At 48.9% G+C, this 13943-nt stretch overlaps 7 protein-coding genes across 7 annotated transcripts; 5 read left to right on the forward strand and 2 right to left on the reverse strand.

Annotated features, from left to right (window-relative positions):
* Positions 1-274: 274 nt before the first annotated feature.
* On the forward strand, positions 275-2152 carry BT62DRAFT_889320 (uncharacterized protein; the record flags this gene model as incomplete). The annotated part of the gene is made up of 3 exons (XM_043182988.1): positions 275-1247; positions 1303-1493; positions 1544-2152. The coding sequence occupies 3 exons, from the start codon at positions 275-277 to the stop codon at positions 2150-2152; spliced, it is 1773 nt and encodes a 590-aa protein (XP_043042289.1).
* A 1445-nt stretch (positions 2153-3597) lies between these two features.
* On the forward strand, positions 3598-4444 carry BT62DRAFT_985970 (actin depolymerizing protein; the record flags this gene model as incomplete). The annotated part of the gene is made up of 6 exons (XM_043189976.1): positions 3598-3631; positions 3684-3742; positions 3793-3993; positions 4037-4150; positions 4197-4372; positions 4421-4444. 5 exons carry the CDS (start codon positions 3598-3600, stop codon positions 4224-4226), a joined length of 438 nt encoding a protein of 145 aa, XP_043042290.1. The 3' UTR covers positions 4227-4372; positions 4421-4444.
* BT62DRAFT_965387 (acyl-CoA N-acyltransferase) lies at positions 4195-4934 on the reverse strand (the record flags this gene model as incomplete). The annotated part of the gene is made up of 5 exons (XM_043188770.1): positions 4195-4372; positions 4421-4453; positions 4497-4586; positions 4636-4747; positions 4804-4934. 5 exons carry the CDS (start codon positions 4932-4934, stop codon positions 4250-4252), a joined length of 489 nt encoding a protein of 162 aa, XP_043042291.1. The 3' UTR covers positions 4195-4249.
* Positions 4935-5028: 94 nt separating this feature from the next.
* On the forward strand, positions 5029-5702 carry BT62DRAFT_929875 (NAC-domain-containing protein; the record flags this gene model as incomplete). Its single annotated transcript, XM_043185822.1, has 4 exons — positions 5029-5085; positions 5141-5317; positions 5366-5467; positions 5525-5702. Coding segments are annotated over 4 exons (479 nt in total), but the record flags the coding sequence as incomplete, so codon positions are not given.
* Positions 5703-6189: 487 nt separating this feature from the next.
* BT62DRAFT_1074330 (uncharacterized protein) lies at positions 6190-7520 on the reverse strand (the record flags this gene model as incomplete). Its single annotated transcript, XM_043179005.1, has 5 exons — positions 6190-6521; positions 6691-6808; positions 6864-6917; positions 7079-7123; positions 7158-7520. 5 exons carry the CDS (start codon positions 7518-7520, stop codon positions 6328-6330), a joined length of 774 nt encoding a protein of 257 aa, XP_043042293.1. The 3' UTR covers positions 6190-6327.
* A 568-nt stretch (positions 7521-8088) lies between these two features.
* BT62DRAFT_929876 (uncharacterized protein) lies at positions 8089-9286 on the forward strand. The gene is made up of 5 exons (XM_043185823.1): positions 8089-8118; positions 8179-8247; positions 8308-8355; positions 8402-8743; positions 8790-9286. The coding sequence occupies exons 4-5, from the start codon at positions 8426-8428 to the stop codon at positions 9144-9146; spliced, it is 675 nt and encodes a 224-aa protein (XP_043042294.1). The 5' UTR covers positions 8089-8118; positions 8179-8247; positions 8308-8355; positions 8402-8425; the 3' UTR covers positions 9147-9286.
* A 1227-nt stretch (positions 9287-10513) lies between these two features.
* Positions 10514-13479, forward strand: BT62DRAFT_1074331 (SET domain-containing protein). Its single transcript, XM_043179006.1, has 16 exons — positions 10514-10609; positions 10669-11167; positions 11221-11347; positions 11400-11518; positions 11569-11687; positions 11733-11843; positions 11898-11994; positions 12047-12071; positions 12119-12349; positions 12453-12510; positions 12571-12649; positions 12699-12744; positions 12793-12923; positions 12979-13020; positions 13088-13153; positions 13213-13479. Coding segments are annotated over exons 2-16 (1719 nt in total). The 5' UTR covers positions 10514-10609; positions 10669-10701; the 3' UTR covers positions 13215-13479.
* Positions 13480-13943: the final 464 nt, after the last annotated feature.

The following is a 13943-nucleotide window of genomic DNA, read 5'->3' on the forward strand; positions in this document are numbered from 1 at the left end:
AAAAGAAAGGTCGGAAGAAATGGAGGGTCACTGGATTGGACCCATGCCCGTCGAAATTTTTCTTGATGACCTGATGGGATCGCCTGACGGCCCATTCACGCTTCGATCCCCCAGCCATCTTCACGGCATCTTTCAGTCGATCCAATCGCCCGCCAAGTACGACAACGAGAAGGAGTACGCGAAAGCGGTCGTAAGCTCATTCACTGCCATTCACCTCCGACATCTTGATGACGCCCAACAGGTCAACGTGATTCAACCCGTAATGTCGGATCTTATGCCACTCTTCAAACTTGTCCTTGGGAACGAGTACAAGGACGCGGATTCGACCACGAAAACCGTCACCGATGCATTCGTGTATCCCTCCGACGTCGACACGCAGTATCGTCCCACTCAATGGAGCAGAACGGAACTCTGGCTGGAATTCAAGAGAGCTGCTTCTTTTTACGGGTTCAAGGATGACAGCCCTGATGAATGGGTATCTCAGACCGAATCGTCAAGAGATTGTCGCGGTCAGCTTGCTGGTTACGCTGCCAATACGTTGAATGTGCAACATCGAAAACACTTGTTCTCGCTTAACCTTGGTCCAGACGGCGTCCGGTTCTTCAAATGGGAGAGGACATACACCATCGTATCGCGTGCATTCGATTTGTCAACAGAAGGCAAATGCCTCGTCGAATTTCTCTACCGGTTTTCTACTCTGACGGATGGCGATCGAGGCAAAGACGAGACAGTGACGCCGGCCACGGAGGAAGAAAGGTCTATGGCAGAGCCGTTGTTGCAGTCCTGGATTCATCCGGATGAGAAGGATCAGCGGGGATTTGTGAAGATTCGCGTGCCTGACGGTGCCAGTGAACGGGAGGTCATTGCTGGTCCCGCTATTGCTGTGCCACGAAACATCCCGGGTCGAGCGACGTTGGGTCTCCCAGTGTACGACGTGAAGGAGAACGGTGTCAGATTCCTGAAGGATAGCTGGCGTGATGTCAATCTGCCTCAAGAATCCGACATTCTGCAGACTCTTAATAAAAAGAATGTCCGCAATGTCCCTACTTTCGTCTGTGGTGGCATTATTCCCGGCCAGATAACTACCTCCCATATGTATATCAAGGATACTTGGAACTTTGGAGCCCATCCACCGCTCACCTGTATTCGTAAGCACCAGCGAACGCTGACGGTCGAGGTTGGGCAGCCTTTGAAGAAGTTTAGGTCCTCGAAGCAACTTACGAGAGTTGTCTATGAGGCATTTTTGGGTGAGTTACGATACTGATATTTCAAACTTATTGATCTAATTCGATTCGATGTTAGCTCATGAAGATGCCTTCACATTGTGCGAAATTCTTCATCGTGATGTTAGTGGGGGGAATATTTTGATCGTATATGACAAGGAAACACCGGAAGATGACCACGAAGGCGGGGGTCGTGGTTTGTTGAACGATTGGGACATGGCTATTCGCATGGCAGACTTGGACAAACCAGCGCGACAAGTCGAGCGCACGGTCAGTGCTCACATCTTACCTGATCTTTCTCCCTTTCTCATGGTGCACAGGGCACCTGGCAATTCATGTCCATCGGTCTTCTTAGAAATAGAAACAAGAAACACGAAGCACAAGACGACTTCGAATCTTTTATATATGTAATGCTGCACCATGGCCTCCGCTACATGACCCACAGTGCAGTCGGTCACGGTCTGCGGAACATCATTTCCTCTATCTTCGATATTGCCATAGACGTTGGGAATGGACAATGGGTCGGGGCCCTCGGAAAGGGAGCTTTAGTGCATGGCTCGGGACCCCTACCCGAAGATTTTCACTTCGCTTGTGTTCCTTTCACGAAATGGATTGAGGATGCGCTGGAGGCCATCAATGAATGGGACATCTTTTCACAATCAAAACGTTTGTCGACAAAAAAGCATCGCAGCAAACCAGCCATGGACTTCGCGACCCTGGTGTTCTGCGATCACCAACCGCTGAAATTGATGTGGCAGAAGATGCTTGGCATGGATGGATGGCCCCGTAATGATCATGCAAAGTATCAGCTGGAGCCCAGGGGCAACAAGCGGCCATCCGAGGACAGTGCCCAGCCTGCACCCAAGAGGCGAAAGTCAGGACGCTTCACAGCTGCGGCTGCCTCAGGTAATGTGGCAACTCCAGCTTAGGGTGCTCGTTGTTAGACTTCCGACAGTATGGATTGTCGGGGTGTTCTCGTGCACATTACTTTGCACAGATAGTAAGCCATATATTGTAGAGTACAGATACCATTGTATTTCTATCCTACTTGTATGCTTTTCAAAAACCTTTTCACGCCGGTCCCGTGTATATGCTCCGGTTTCTCCCTGTCTACCATCTTCACCAGTGTATCCAGCATTATTGTCAAGGCCTCCTTCCGCCCGTCCAGCGCATCTGGCAGAAGCCCGAAGAGGCAGTTACGTGCTCATCTATACGTGATACAGGTCCATACTTGAGGTTTTGCTTCTACTTCGCGTCGAATCGCAATACAACTAAGGACTGATTGAGGCTCAATTCGCTAGACTGATGGATGTGCCAGACCGAGATCACTAAGCTCTTATCCGGCTAATCGACAGTGTTCAATTTGAATCTTTAAATTATTTGCGTATACCGACCGTATGCACGTTATACAGAATCCGCTTAATCCTACGTAGCAATCGGTTGTTCAGCGACTGTCGATGGCGTCCATCGATGTATCTGTTCGTCTTCCGTCTTATGACTCCTTTTCCAGTGTTATAAATATCCAGAGGTAAACGAACATCAGCAGCATCGTCAGTGAAAAACTGAATTTCCGATACCTGCCAGTTCAAGTACAATCCAAAGACTTGCAGTACTAGTGTCGCGAAGCATGATTAACGTGATCCGTACGATAAGAACAGACTCTATAAATTCTGACAGGGCGAAGACGTTGGCGCCGCGAACAAATCATGGTAGTGAGGGTGTCCGGAAATAGAGCTTTGAGAAGATTTCCGTTGCCCTGATTCTCTAGGGATGTGATGTCTAAGGATACCATAGTCTCCATCACTGGGGGGAACGTCTTTAATGAAGGCGTCATCGCTTGTAGCGGGAAGCTCGGTACAAGTTGGTTTGGTGAGGGTACAATTAGAACGGTCGATGAAGTCGCGGAGGATCTGCTCTGTCAATCTCACTGTACTGTATTTAAGTTCTTTCAGAGAGGGTAGACGCATATGCTCAAGTATCTCCGGGTTTTTCTCTGCTCCTTGTTACTGGGAATCACGTTTGGATCGGAGTGGGATGATGAAGGTGAACTTTGTGAAGGGGGTGCCGGACCGTAAATCGATCGGAGTACGAGGTCTTCCAGGTCTCTTGCAACACTGTTTCCAGTTTAATATACATACGCTAGGGTGAAGATCAATGCTGTCTCTTGATTGTCAGCGGGGTATGAATTATCCAAGTTGGATTTCCACCTCGTATTGGCCATCATTACAAGGCAGGTGAAGATCAAGACAGGCCTGTATGCTTTAAATACTGCCGACTGAACGCCGGCAAGGGGCCGAATCCCGACAGATGGAGCCACGTGGTTTGGCTGCTAACCTTCCGCGGCCCCTAATCGCAACCATCAACCATAACTTCAATGGCCGACGTAAGCGATCCCGCCATAGTGCAAGGCAAGCCCGCCTCACCCGCTCGTTGTATTAGACGACTGCTGACTGGTCCCAGCGTACGAAGACGTGCGGTCAGACAAGTCTGAAACGACATGGTTGTTACTCGACTACGAGGTGCGTTGTCGTCGTGGCAGGATACACACCGCTGACGACCGACCACGTAGTCTGACCGGTCTGACCATCTAGTCCTGACGTCGAGCGGGACGGGAAACCCGCTAGATGAGCTGAAGGATAATCTAGACGATTCCAAGGCGTCGTTTGCGTATGGGCGGGTGTCGTATGCGAATGACAAGGAGAGCAAGAGGGAAAAGTTTATCTTGGTGGTGTGGATTGGCCCACAGTGCAAGGTGATGCGCAAGGCCAAGGTGGGTTGCTTCTTTTGTTACTGAGCATTGCTGATGATTGCAGATCTCGGTGCATTCTGCCGACGTGAAGAATGTGTTGAGGGTATTTTCGATTGAGGTTGCTGCGCGCGAGAAGGGCGACCTTGAGGAGGAGCCCATCGTCAAGCGATTGAGAAAGGTTTGTGGCTTGTCTACAGTGATTTCTTATGCTAAGTTGGGTGTAGGCTGGTGGTGCAAGCTACGACGGTGTATAATTCTCCCTTAATACCCATTTAATCTATGGCCCAAGCGTTCTCAGTCTGTGTATACTCTCGTCCCCTTCGAGGCGCATTCCGACCCATTCTTCCATCCGCGTTGCCCCGAGTGTGTTTTCGTAAAACGCGATGGATGGCGCATTCCACTGTTAGCATATGAGTCGCAGTAAGATTCATAGAGCACCGATATTTACCTTGAGCACCGACCAGTCGATGCGACCACAGTTCTGCAGACACTAAGCAAGGGACGTCCCGGTGTATGCATCATACCTTTTCTTCAGCAATCTCTCCAAGTTTGGTGAAGAGCGCCTTACCTACGCCAAGGTTTCTGTGGTCAGGCGATACGTACAGATCCTCTAGCTGGTAACCGAGTGAGATACGAAGCAAGCGTAAACTAGTAAGGACGCACGTAAATCCCTGGCTTCCCAATCCAAGTTGAGAAATTGTAAAAGTAAAGTGCGAATCCTACAGGCGTGCCGTTCTCGAGAGCAGCCATCAGGACATGGGCAGTCGGCTGGTTGCTGAACAGAGCGGTATGCAGCTAGTAGTAAGACTGGTCAGTATCAGGCCTGGAAACACGATGTCAGGACTCGCCAGCTCTGGTGTAGCCTTTGCACTCTCTGGCGTCTTTTCATATGTGGCCAAGTCGAGTATAAACTGCAGAATAGCAGGAATGTCGTCGGGCACAGCTGGTCGTACGCTGAACATGAAGAAGAGTATTGTATGCATCTATTTACACCAAACCTTATTTTGTCCTCTTCCTCCCAATCTTTTTCGTACGCCGCCCCCCCGCCCCTCCCCACCATGGATCCAGCAAAATTGGCAAAGCTCCAGGCTGCCGCTGCAGCGAATAGGATAGGTGCGCAGCCCCCGTGTGACGGAGAAGAAGAAAAAAAAAGAATTGACTGGAACAGGTGGAAAGGGCACCGTGCGCCGCAAAGTCGTCCGAAAGGGCAAACCCGCCGCCGCCCAGGACGATAAGAAACTGCAGGGGGCGCTCAAGAAGCTCAACGTGCAGCCCATCTCTGGCGTGGAGGAGGTCAACATGTTCCGGGAGGATGGCAACGTTTTGCATTTCACGGCCCCGAAAGGTCGGTTCTGTTGCATACCCTTTTCTCGTCGCGCTGACGCCTGAACAGTACACGCTGCCGTCTCTGCCAACACTTTTGCAATCTACGGTGCCGGCCACGTAAAGGAGCTGACAGAGCTCGTCCCAGGGATACTCAACCAGCTCGGCCCAGGTGCGCAATTCTCTTACTCTGGTACTACCCCCAACATTGACAACCCCGTCTCATCAGACTCCCTGGCCTCCCTACGAAAACTCGCAGAATCATACCAGGCCATCCAACAACAACGTCCAGGGCAACCCGCAGAAGAGGACGACGACGACGACGTCCCAGACTTGGTGGAAAACTTTGACGAGGCTGCAAAGTTGGATTAGTTTATCCGTCGATGTAAAAAAAACGCACACATTCTGCTTGCTCGCTATGAAGTTTTTGGCATTTCCCTTGAGAGTGGTCTTAAGGCGGGTATCGTGACGCGCGCTGAAGTCTTGCATGACTTGGACTGTAAACATAATTATTTTACGTGTTTCTCCTAAATTCATTTAGTGTTTCTCGTTGGGTCAATATCAAGCGCGATATGCGGATATCTTCGTTCTGATATTTGAGTCGTGTACGCGCCTGGATATTTCACGCAGAGATAAAAGAGTTTGTTGATCAAAAAGCGATGATGATTGCCATACATAATCCAATGGTTTACGACATGAGAGAAGGAGCCAAACGAATAGAGCGTAGCTCCCTTGGCTTATCGACTAGACTTTTCGCGCCTTAGGCCTGATGCAGATGGCTCACAAGTAGAGCAATTCACAGAATCCATCAACAGTCCGGCTCCTCGTTCTGCTTGACACTGAAAAACCATCTCGCTAATCAAAAACATCAGAACCCCCATCGAATGACTCAGCGATAACTATTGTAAAAACCTGGGATTTGTTGCCAGAATCTGTACAGGAGTATGTTTTATGTCTATCCACAATCAAATTCACGTCCGCCACTGTAGCCAACATTGTATCCCTTCTCTCCTAAGTCATTTCCATCGTATTTCAAGACGCTGTGCGCTCAGTGCAGTATTGATTTGAAGAGACGGGGTCGGGAGTAATCCACCTGGACAGTCGGCGGCGATATTCATAGTTGCACACAGTGTACCCCATTTTTTCAAGGTTTAAATTAACGCCTATTGACGCGGACGCAGACGTGTGGATCTGGCGTGTTCGAGGGGTCCCCCTGTCGTTCTTTTCTGACAGATGCAAGTGATATTTTAAAGAACAAAGCAAGAACAAAGATACGGATTGGGAAGTTTTTGGTCTTTGTAAGGAGAATAGAAAATCTAACAAATGGAGTTAACGTACATATGCATCACGGTATTTTTTTTTTTTGTAAATATGATACACAATTCCAAAATGCACCGAGCGCTTCCTCATTATCCGCCCACCATTTACTGTATTCCTCAAGGACGTCCTTCATCGCCTCGTCCACCTTGGCTGAATATGCCTGCTGGCGGGCTTGCCGTGTGGGTTTCTCCACCTAGAGAACCCGGGTCGTCAATGAGGGAGAATAAACGAGCCTGAAGTATGCTTACCGGCGTATCAAAGAGATCCTCAGGTGCAGGGGGTACGTCCTTGAAGAGGCGGTCCTGGGAAAGAATCAAATGAGCCTGTGCTTGCGCCGGTGATATGTATGTACCCCCCGATTTTTCATGTTCATAACTCTCCCGCCCCCCCTTGGGGACAGATTTTCCAGACACAAACCATACGACCCGTCCACCGAATTACGAGTCTCTATCTAGGGATATACCATCCGAAAATCCCTCGACGCTCCGGTTGCCACGACCTCTTCGTCCTGATATTCTGTCAAGACCTATGTTATTGCGCACCTCCCGACCAGACCGCATGCAAGGTGCAGGTACACGTACATCACCCATCGTATTGGATGACGATGGTGATACTGTGATGGGTGCACCTGCTCCGGCTATACCCCCGTTCCTCCATAACACTAACCGCCCCTCGATACCTCCGCCACGGGGGATTGGGCCCTTCCGGCATGCTATCCGTGCGGATGGTCCGGATTTGAATGTGAATGTAGATGAGAATCCGTTTGCGACGAATGTAAGACCACCCTGGGAAGAGCCACTGATGTCGCTTTCTCCATTGAGGGGGAGAGGCAGTGTAAGGCACGCTCCACCTCCCGCTGTTGCGGCAAGTGCAGGCAACTTGTACGATCGACAGCCGCCATTCATGGAGCCTCATACTGTCGTTCAGCCACCCGATGCCAATATCTTGTACCATACGAACAGTAGCATCAATTTTCCAGATATATAAGTGACATATTTTGGTTCCATAGTGTATGTCTAGCGGCTTTGACAATCACTAACCAATACCTACAGTTGTTTCTAAAGGTATTCAATAAAAGTTTTACGACAATCCCTGAGTACTCCCAAGAACTTGTATGTTCAACCCTAATTCTGGTCGCCAATTTCATCATCCAAACGTGCAGTTTCTGCCTGACAAAAACTCAACCAATGAATCCTTCCGGCCTTGCGTTCGGGCTGCTGTCCGCGATTTAGGCGCCAAGATTGCCGTTTTTTCTCACCGCATATGCATGTGTTCACGAGATGTCCAACTATGGGATCCAGCCCGACCTATCTGCGTCTTATTCTTAGATAAAAGGAATAGGCGCTCAGAGACGGCTGTTCGTCTCCTCCTTGATGACTCGCAAGCCGCGATCCAAGAAGTCTGTGAGTTTCGATTTCCTCCGATACTCCTCGAGCTGTGTTGACTCTCATCTCACAGCAGACTGAGCCTGCCGTCTCCCAAGCTCTGGTTCCAGCATCCTCGGTTGGTGGCTACACGCTTGGTTCCCAGTGTGACGTATATGCTGAACAGGGTGTATCGTAGCACGATTTCGACTCACCATCAGAGGAGGAACCCTTGCGCTCTCCAGTTGTATTGGCTCCAGCTCTTGTGGTATCAATTTATAAGTCGATGCCTCTGCGATAAGATCATCTAATATGATCGCTTGTCCAGGTACAGCGGAGTAGTGTTCAGAAAACTGGGGGGTCGAACACCGATAAGGTACTACTTACTGTCACCATCTTACTCTCCTTTCCAAATCGTTCAGGTTGAGAAACAGAACTTACTACCGATGCCGCCACAGTCTCCGCCTCCGCCTTATGGATCTCGCTCTCAGGCTACGCCGCCACCTAGGCAGCCTGGCAACTACATGACAATCATTCGAGATTCGGGTCCCATCAAGGAAAGCTTTCTCATAGACCCCATGCTCTCCGTTCCGTCAGATCTTCTACCTCCTCTGACTCCTTATGAAACGGAGAGCTGTAGGAACAATCTTAACATTGAGACAAAGTCGGGAGAAATCGACACTGACATTGAAGTCATGAAGTCAGGCTGGTCGACCCGTTTCCGAGCCAACATACGCTCTCGTGGCGACATCGTGATCCGTTTAGTACGTCTTTTCCATTCACGAGTTGCGTGTTAGTAACGCCGTGTAGCGTTTACCCGGCACCGTCTCTCCCCACGATCCGACTCGCCCAGGACCGCTGTGTGTTATGGACGTCTATGCGAGTTCGGGAAACATCTACCTTTTGATTCCGCGGAAGCGCATGCAGGGACGATTGAACGTTACCACTCGCGGCAATGTCATCTTTTCTCCCGCACTGCAGAAGGACTTGAATATCTTTAACGAGAGCGAAAAGCGGAGGGAGTGTTTTATAGGGGATTGTACTGCATGGTCGGAGGATTTGGGAGATAAGATCAACTTGGAAGCGAAATCGGGAGGGGGGGTGTCGGTCCAGTATAACGACGAACCATTTGTGAAGCCAGAAAACGGAGATTGTATTGTTTCTTGATTTTTTTTTTTCAATTATTGCATGGCCCTATACTCTTGGAGATAGGGCTTGTTTTATTACAGTGCCCAGTACTGTCTTGTCTTCTTGTAACTGTTGATCCGTACACGTCCTCGACAGAGATATCATAGTCATGAAATAAGCCAAAATTCCATGCAGTGTGAAAGAGAGACTCCCAGATGCTGCCATCGATGCATGGAGCTGTTGACTGTTGGTAGCCCAATCATTTCTACTAGTGTGGGCCTTGGCTTCATGCTGTTCTGACAGTGCAGATTCAGTTGCATCAGCACTAGGATGTATCAAATGCATTGATTGGCAAAGAAAGGGAATCCTCGTTGATGCCCTACGCAAGAGGATGGTTTGAGGATAAACATAGAAAAAGAAAGAGCAAGGCAACTTGACATACATGCACTATCTGATAGAATTTTCTACTTCAAAAGAAAGAATCTCCAACGTTGCTCCCTAATCACCGAAATGACTACTTGCTTCATCTTTACAGTGGAAGGCGCTTCGTATATTCAACTCTACCCCAGAATTAAGACGGCGTGCGTATCAGCAAACACTACCCAGTGCTGCGGCTGCAGGGGGCCCATACTCGTTTACAAAACGTACGCTGAGAGCTGCGACTGTCCCCTCGTTAGATGAAACTAATTTGGCTGCATGACCTTTCGTTTCACGACTTGGTCCGAAGCCGTTGGAGACCGTCTCTATCCATAATCACGTTCGCCTTCTAACTCTCACCTTTACTGAATACTGGATGTCCAGAATCCATCTGAACGCATGCATACGGCAATCACATGATAAGTAGTAAAGTGCTGCATTCCAGTGTTCTGACACGAAAATCATTATGCCGTGCGTTTCAGTGACTACCTGCTATGCATCCTGGGACGTCGCATAATCCAGACCTGTCCCATTTACTGTGAGGATTCGCTTGTTGAAAGATAACCGCGATTGCTTCGACGAAGGGCCCGGGCTTGAGTGGGAAGTTATATCCGACATGGAGGCGAGTTGTAAAGTGAAAAACACGAACACTCTGGAGAAGACACATTCGGAACGGACTTTGGAAAATTTCTGTCTGAATAATTCTTCTTTGGATATTGCTGCGGTCGATCAGGCGTACGGTCGCATACATTAAGTGGTATATAATCTGCGGAATGGAAAGGAACTGGGATCCCAGACAGGCTCAGCGCACCGGCTGCTGCAGGCAGCAGCATGTACGTACTCACACAGTTAGATTTACCAGTAAGCTCAGTCAAGTACTACTTGGTTCCGAAAAGTGGTAGAGACTGCCGCCGGCACGGAAAGGCGGGACGGTGCCCTGAAGATGTCATGTCGCGTTAGTTCTCGTGACTTCAGTCTTTCTCTTACCCCTCCCCTCTCCCTACTGGAGCACCCCTGGCTCGTTGTTCTATTGTTCCAGGGCCATAGTATATCCTAGCTGTGATTCATCTCTGACTTTCTCTGTAGTACGTTCTCCTTTACTCACTAGCCGGGATCTCCAACTTTGCTGCAAATTTCGTTTCAGACTCTGAAGCGCTTTCCACCGCGTCGCGTTCCTATGAATGACCCAACCATTGAAAATCCCACAAGTCTGGTCGTTCATGCAGCTTTTAGAGAGGCTTGGGACGCGTTTTACGCTTGGGAACAGGAATATTGTCGGGAGTCTATCCGAAACCTCGCCGTACAAGACATCGACGAGGTAAATGAAGACGAATGGGAAATCGGTCAATCGGCGAGGTTGGGGGCTGAGGGGTTCTGCATCCAGCAATACCAGGATGGTGACACCATAACGTCTTGGCTACCTGTTGAAGTCATCGAAGTAACAGCGCTGTTTCCAGAGTGCTCGCCATATGAATCCTCACCTCTCGCCAGTCGCAGTGTCTTCCACGGTGACGACCCTGATAGCATGCTCTTTATGCCATTTGCGGATGATCCTAGTTTTATTGAGATTCCGCAAGATGGAGACCAGCTGCACCACACATATTACACAGAGTTTGAATGGCAGACCCTAGATGATCCCGATAGTAACACCCCATTTTATTTCGTTCATGTTTCATTTCTGATTTCCGAGTTTTAGTTGAGATCATCGTCTCTGCCGCAGCGCAGAAGTTGATCAATTTGAACAATATGACCTTTGAAGAGATAGACCACACAAACGTCTTCCCCTCGGAAATGCAAGTCATGGCAAATCTTTGCCGTCGACGGTAGGGTGGTCTCTTCCTGTGCATACTAAGTAACTAACCTGACTTAATGCAGAGACTTGCTGCCATGGCTCAGAACGTCCTTCTCCCTCCCGGGGTCCGGACCCAGGACTCGCGAAATTTCATTCTTTTGCAATAATTTAAACTGTTTAGTCAGTCATTGCATGGTCCATTGTACGCACGCCTTCCAAGTCCTTCAGGTTCTATTAATGGTAGTCTCGCAGGGGAATACAGTCCAATACCTGTGAAACAAATGCCTAAAAAGAAGAGCATTAGGTTATCCGACGATAATGCGGAGCCTTGTGGGCCGAACTGTTTTCTTCACGGAAATTTGACTTTCATCGTAGGTTCCCCTGTATCCGTTTATGCCTAAACTCACGGCGTCTAGGAGATGCATTGGACTCCGGAAGATATCGAGACGTTGCATATCATGCTGGACCATGCCCCAGACATGATTCCATGCGAACTCACGACCATATGTAGAAAGCCTTGCCAAGAAGTCCTCTAGCCTGTTGACTTGTCACCGGTACATCCGTCTGATTATTGCCTATAGATTTACAAACGTCGATGTGTCTATATCCCAGATGTTTTGGTCGATGCTATACCTCGCCAGCGGCCTCCAATGCGTTACAGGAACTTGAAGATCAAAGGTATTTGGCTCTTCCTGTGCAATATTCACCGAACATGATCCCCGCCACTCAGATACAGACCACCATGCATTTACTCCGTATGTCGGCAGCCTTTACATCCATCGTATCTCTGACAGTGTCTTAGAAATATACCTTGCGAGCATGACGGTCCCTGCGACGCCCAATCCGGCTGTCTATGTTTTAAAAACAATAATCATTGCGTGCGAAGCTGCCAGTGTGCCGGTCATCGAAAGCCTTGTATCCGCCGACGGACTGGGTGTGATTGCTCAACCAGGGAATGTCGGAGGAGCCCTTGCTCGTGCTTCATGGAGAACAAAGAGTGCGATCCTGAATTATGTCACAAGGGAAGAGCCAGGTATGCCTTGCCATCTTTCTGCATCTAGGCTGCTCTGATGGAAACCCTATTCCAGAGGTCTGTATTCGCTGCGAACATTCTTCGATGATAACTGACAATATCTAGACCTGGAGGACTGTACGATCTGCAGGAACATGGCCATCCAGCGCGGTAGACAGAAGGTAATATCCCTCCTTCTCGTTTCGAGAGTTTTAACGGTTAACGGGATTAACAACATCTAGGCCGTGGAGGTCAAGGAGAGCCAATGGGGGCTGGGTCTCTATCTTTTAGAGCCTGCTGAGAGAGACGATTTCATTATCGGCAAGTCGTAGATACCCGATGCTTTCTATCTGGCCTGACAGGACACCAGAATATGTGGGGGAACTCATTTTTGAGCCGTCGGTGGATACTCGATGGTATGCTGTTTTCTGTGCTTTGAGGAAATTCTCTCATACATCCTGAAGTGATCTTGCTCGACATCGAAATCGAAACTACATGTTTGAGTTGAATCAAACCCTCACATTGGATAGCACATATCTCTCCAACGAATCGCGATATATGAATCATAGCAAGCAGTCTAATTGTCGCTCTATAAGTGAGTGGAATTCACACCATAAGTGATGACATGACCTGAAATTGGCTGCCGAAAGCGAAACTTGTCAATGGGGAACACCGCATTGGGATATATGCCAGTACGTTTAAGATCTTGTTATCCAGTTAAGAAGCAAACGATGTTTAACGTGTAACGTATGTATGCAGATCGGAGAATGCAGCCCGGCGAAGAGCTATTGTTTGATTATGGAGATAACTTCTTTCAAAATGATTGTAAGTGCGCTACGGTCGACGACTTCAGAGATTGACTAGTGCCTTGTCTCATAAATTAGAGGCGCCCTTATTCTCCATGAAGAGGGCCATATAGTTTCTAGTCAGGTCGCCCTTCCTATTGATTGACTAGTCGTCTGAGGAGACAGTACGAAGGTACAGGACTGGTAGCCGCACAAGGTATACGAATTGCTGCGTACTCGAAACATTATTTCGTGAACGACAGTTGAAAAAATTATTTCTGTTAGCTCCGATGTCAATTGCAGATCTAATAAAGCCTTTGCGGTAGTATGCATATGGCGTGAAAATACCAGCCCTCAAGGTTTCACGAACGAAGTTGTGATAATTACATTCACAGGTGCCAGAGGACCGCTTTAATATTGGGATACCGGTGAACGTAAATATTTTGACGTACATTTCCAACGAGTCAGTGCCCTGCCTCCTTCCAGACAGACTGTAAAATGATACAAGTCGTTCCAATACAAGTAAGAGTCACAATAAACGGATTCGGCCCGATTTCTGGCAACGCCACATGGCCTGCCCTCATGTCAGCACGTGCCCGTGCCGCGCCTCCTTTCACGCGCCCTCCGTTGTCCTTACTCACAAAGGACTACCCAATATCGGAGGGTGGTGTTTGCCCCTCTGCCGCTGTATAAATCTGCCGCACCCTGACCTCCGTGAGTACCCCACTTGCTGCCATGCCGAGCTCAGGTAATTATGGTCTTCACAGTGGAAGGACTTCATCCCCGCCTCAGAGTGCACAGCAAACTGGGCCGCCAACAACTGGTACGTG

The sequence above is a fragment of the Guyanagaster necrorhizus genome (assembly GCF_019112545.1).
Source record: "Guyanagaster necrorhizus MCA 3950 unplaced genomic scaffold BT62scaffold_7, whole genome shotgun sequence".
Classification (NCBI taxonomy): domain Eukaryota; kingdom Fungi; phylum Basidiomycota; class Agaricomycetes; order Agaricales; family Physalacriaceae; genus Guyanagaster; species Guyanagaster necrorhizus.

Bases quoted from the DNA above. Each gene is read 5' to 3' on its own strand.
- BT62DRAFT_929876 (XM_043185823.1), top strand. From the start codon at position 8,426: ATGCCGCCACAGTCTCCGCCTCCGCCTTATGGATCTCGCTCTCAGGCT. The intron at 8,744-8,789 runs GTACGTCTTTTC...AACGCCGTGTAG, and splicing joins GCGACATCGTGATCCGTTTA to CGTTTACCCGGCACCGTCTC.
- BT62DRAFT_1074331 (XM_043179006.1), top strand. From the start codon at position 10,702: ATGAATGACCCAACCATTGAAAATCCCACAAGTCTGGTCGTTCATGCA. The intron at 12,072-12,118 runs GTATGTCGGCAG...ACAGTGTCTTAG, and splicing joins GACCACCATGCATTTACTCC to AAATATACCTTGCGAGCATG. The intron at 13,021-13,087 runs GTACGTTTAAGA...GTATGTATGCAG, and splicing joins CCGCATTGGGATATATGCCA to ATCGGAGAATGCAGCCCGGC.